At 41.2% G+C, this 4,434-nt stretch overlaps 1 protein-coding gene across 1 annotated transcript; it reads left to right on the forward strand.

Annotated features, from left to right (window-relative positions):
- The first annotated feature begins 1,296 nt into the window (after positions 1–1,296).
- Positions 1,297–4,338, forward strand: RHNO1 (RAD9-HUS1-RAD1 interacting nuclear orphan 1). The gene is made up of 2 exons (XM_009581167.1): positions 1,297–1,464; positions 3,673–4,338. The coding sequence occupies exons 1-2, from the start codon at positions 1,297–1,299 to the stop codon at positions 4,336–4,338; spliced, it is 834 nt and encodes a 277-aa protein (XP_009579462.1).
- The last annotated feature ends 96 nt before the right edge of the window (positions 4,339–4,434 follow it).

Consider the following 4,434-nt stretch of genomic DNA (forward strand, 5'->3'; position numbering starts at 1 on the left):
CTCGGGCTGGGAGCACCCGGCCGCTGGGCAGGCAGCCGTGGCGCCGGCCGCTGGCCTCGGGTGATCCCTCGTGAAGAGCCACCGGAGTTCCAGCCAGTTTAACGGGTGTTACGGCTGTGTCTGGCGAGGGGGGCTCGCAGGACTCCCTGGGGAGGCTGCCCGTTTGGTAAGCAGTCAGGCTGTTGCAGTCTTACGCATTTGGTAAAGAGAATGCATTTCTCAGAAAACGTTCTCTTTAAAATTCCTCTTCTGTGCTAATCTGGTTTTGAATGGAAAATGAAATTCAGTGTCATTTCAATTACAACTGATTCACTAGGTAAAAAAAAATCATGCAAGATATCTACAGGAGGGAAATGTCAAGTATGTTCTGTATTTCAAAACTTAAAAATTCCTGAAATTAAAAAGTATAGGTAGTTAGCAACCAGAAATGGAAAGACTTCTGGTTACCTTGGCCCTACAATATATCTCAGCGTTACAAACCAGTTTTACAGATTAAATTGAAAAAAGAAAACAAGTTTTTCTGACTTTAAATTCCTAAACCATTCTTTGTCTGTGACTAGACTAGATATTGAGCTAATGTTGAAGAAACTTTCTTCCAATTTCTTTGACAGCTGATGACATAGCTGATTCAGCTGGTCAACTACTCCCATTCCAATTCTCTTTTTCTTCTGTCCCAGCACTTTGAATTTCCTTAAAATTCCAGTGACCAAGTCTATTCTAATATAGTTGGTTCTGTATTTCAGTATTTTAGTCAGGCCTTATCGTAGACGGATGTCTTTCAAATTACTTCTATAATATTTTTATGAAGAAAAATGCATATCTGAGTTTGCCTGTCTTGTATATTCAAAATAGGTATTTTCGTAAGAAACTAATCTTTCCAGTAATGTTGAGTCTTGCCCAAAGGCCAGTTCAGAACTTCTTTTGCAGCTGGGACACTTGTTTTGTTTGTGTCTCTGTCTCCCCCAATGTATTTGGCTATCAGTTTTTGTGAATGCTTTGCAGCATTTTGCTATTCTACTGTGCATTTCTAAATCTACCTGAAATTCAACAGAAGGTTCAAAAACTACTGGTAGGAAAAAGTCTGCATAGAGATGTGTACATTGTACTGTTGCATAAATGTTTTACTTTTGTTAAATACTAGATCTGAGGTTTCCAAACAAGTTTGTCTTCAAGTCCATTTATTTGCATTCTACAGATTTGAGAGCACTTTAGCATCTCCTTGGGGTGCTTTCCTCTTTCTCCAGTTGGCTCTAGCAAGCATCATGAGGTTTCTAAGTCGTTTTACCATATCTTTTGATGCCTCCGAAGAAGAAATGTACTCGCAAGGCCAGGAAGGCAGAGCTGGTATTCCTTGAGAGGCCGCGAGAGGGACCCGTCCATTGCTATGAAACTCCACTATCTTCGGCCGAGAATCCAAGACATGTTCCTACAAAACCTGTGGACCCGAACACCTCTGCTGCCTGGGTTGGTATAGATTATCCTTCCCCCTGCGTCCCACAGCAACGGTTTTCAAGTTTCTCCCGTATGTACCAACAGAAACTTACCTGTCCTGGATACTGAAAATTAGTAGCACAGACCTGAATTCACTGTAGCTCCCTAAAGCATAAATAAGTGCTTTTGAGTTGCTTCACATTCTAACCACAACCACTAAGGTCTTGGGTTTTTGAAGGCATAAAACTGTGTGCAGTGTATACTGATTATTTGTCTTCTGAAAAACTAATTCTCATCAGGAAAACACTGTTTTCTATGGCAACTGAAAAGCCTGCACATAATAAACATTAGGGAGAATTTTTTTATTGGCTTGCTGCTTGAAATAACTGCTGAACTCTGAATGTTACATGTTAAAGCACTAGGTGTTTTGTTTAAATCTGACACTGCTAAATTTAGAGAACATAGGCTTTCACTTAAGGATTATTTGTTCTAAACTGCCCTCTTTTCCATTATGTGTGTTTTGAATAGTTTCTCTCCGTATCATTCTTCTGATGTGCTCCTTTTCTGGTCTAAAAAAATATTCCAGGGACTGTTTGCAGTGTCCTGAGATACTCCTTACATCATGTAATGTAAAGATTTTTTTTTTTTTTTTTTAAGCAAACAGGTGCTGCAAAGACAGACTGTTCCTACGCAACAATAGTCATCACCTAGGGGAGCTCTGTTTAAGCATTATTGCTGCTTGACTCTCTGCTCTTCACAAAGCAGGCTCAGGAAGCATGGTTTCAAACCTGCATGAAACATTCCTTTGTTCTTGGTGACCTGGAGTTATTTTTGTGATGCCTTAACCTTGAAGTAGAACATGTTCAATTTTTTTCCACTTTAATTTTTTTTATATGTTTGAGGCAGTTAGCTCTATGGCTTCTGAAACACTAAGTAAAATAACTGCTGTGAATAAGCATTCTTTTTGTTTGGTAGAGGTGGAAATATTCACACTGGTACTTAGCTCTTTGATTCCAAACATACAATGATTCTAAAATGTGTTTGAAGCTATCAGCACTGAAACTGTTAGATATTTTTCCATTTGAAATTCCTGGTAGGTTTGTAACTTCTTGAAGCATCCTCTGCAGAGTTTCTGTCAGCTTGTTCAGTGGCAACTGATTTTCTGCTACTCTCTTCTTGATGTTATCTAAGTTTTTCATACCCTCTTGACTGCTAGGCTCCTGCGCTGGTAAAGCCTACCCTATATGTTCTCTGAAGCCAGGAAGTCATATCCTCAAAGTCAGTGGTTCACCTATGTTCTTTTCAGTATGTGCCAGGAAACAATTATCAGGGAATAATTTCTCTCTTTTCCTGCACAAAGGCTTTGCATTCAAACAGTTCAGTCGTACAGCAGATGATCATTATCCTTAATTAAATTGCACTTAGTTTTTTGAGGGACTATGTAGTAACTTAGGAACACTGAAAGTGATCTATAGTTATCATAGCTAGAACCCCTTTTGGTGTGCTCTAAGGAAAAGCAAATTGCAAGAAATGGAACCTGACTCTTTTTGTTGATACCCAGGAAAATAAAGAATACTGTAATAGAAGGTATTTGAGTAAGAGTCCAGAATCTTTCAAAGAATTGAAAGATTGGCAGATTGTTGAGCTTTGGCCATCTTCTATAGAAAGCCGATTTTAGAAGTGGCTTTTGGGTGATGTGTTACTCCAGAATACAGAGATTAGCTATGTTTTGAAGTAAAGAAGTTTTGGGGGAATATTCTGAAAGCCTTATTAACGTAATCTAAGGTGATGGAGCTAAGAGGGCATCCTTTAAATCATTTTATATTGCTCTCAGTTCAACCTGTTCAGGGAGACTGAGGGTATAGTTCGTTGAATCTATTCAGAGTTATGCTAAGACACAGAAAGAAACAGGATCCAGCTCTGAACTGTTTTAAATCTGCAGGGGTTACAGGAGTAGATACAAGCTAGACTTTTCTTTAAAATCCAAATCTTGAGTGCTTTTTAAGTTGCCAGAGAATAGTTCACTTGGACCCCAATCACTTCAGACAAGAGTGGCAGAACATGATGTTGAAGTTCAGAGGTATCTCCTGCTTAGCAGCTCGGTTAGTGACTGATTTGCTTTGCTGCCTTAATGAACACACTGAAAAAAGGTGGGATAGGTGGTGGAATAGAATCAGGTTGGCATTCCTTTGTATGGAGAAAATTGTTGTTTTTTTCTTATTACTATGTCTTCCCCTTCAGGTGTGCCCACAATTTGAAACAACTAATTCAGTGGTGTTGAAAGCATGCCAGAAGAAACATCGTGGTCCTCACAAACCCCAGAATCAGGATGCCAACCACAGTTCTCTTCATGCAGGAGGAGCTCGTCGAAGAGCTATAGCCTGCAAATTTCCTCCTTTAACTTTTGAGAATCCAGAAGGATATGCAGTCCACCCCTCGGATCGTCCAAATTGCTTGAGGAAGAACACACAGCACTCTCACAGCCAGCCCAAGAAAGGGACAGCAGCAAAAGCCAACATCCAGGTGAACAGCCCAGAGAACTGTGGAGAAATACCTTTGTTACCTGCTCCCGAGCCTGTGGATCCAGAAGTCTTTAGTCCACCAGATGTAGAGACGCCACAGGTGCCTTCCGTAACAAACTGGAGATGCAGCAGCACTGTGCCACAAACAAGCAGTCACGCCTGGCATCCAGAAGAAGAGCTGGCATTCGGTATTGATCCCTGTGGGAGAGTAGAGTCAGCAGCAGTACTGGTTACAGATACTCCCGAGCATGAGTATGGAGTAAAGGTTACTTGGAGACGGCGACCCCATTTAATGAAATACCTGCGGGAGAGAGGGAAGCTGAGTGCTGCTGACATACTGGTGAAGGCAAACCCCGAGCTCTCAAGCAGACGGGCCAACGTCTAACTTGGCGGGAGCAGTAATTTTGTTATGTGCAAAGACACGTCCAAACAGCCCATGTTCCTTTCGAGGAGCAGCCGGCTGCGCTGCGGCTGGCTGATC

The sequence above is a fragment of the Fulmarus glacialis genome, unplaced genomic scaffold (assembly GCF_000690835.1).
Source record: "Fulmarus glacialis isolate BGI_N327 unplaced genomic scaffold, ASM69083v1 scaffold23157, whole genome shotgun sequence".
NCBI lineage: Eukaryota > Metazoa > Chordata > Aves > Procellariiformes > Procellariidae > Fulmarus > Fulmarus glacialis.

Coding starts and splice junctions, on each gene's coding strand:
- RHNO1 (XM_009581167.1), top strand. CDS start 1,297: ATGCCTCCGAAGAAGAAATGTACTCGCAAGGCCAGGAAGGCAGAGCTG. Junction 1,465..3,672: donor CGAACACCTCTGCTGCCTGG/GTTGGTATAGAT, acceptor CTTCCCCTTCAG/GTGTGCCCACAATTTGAAAC.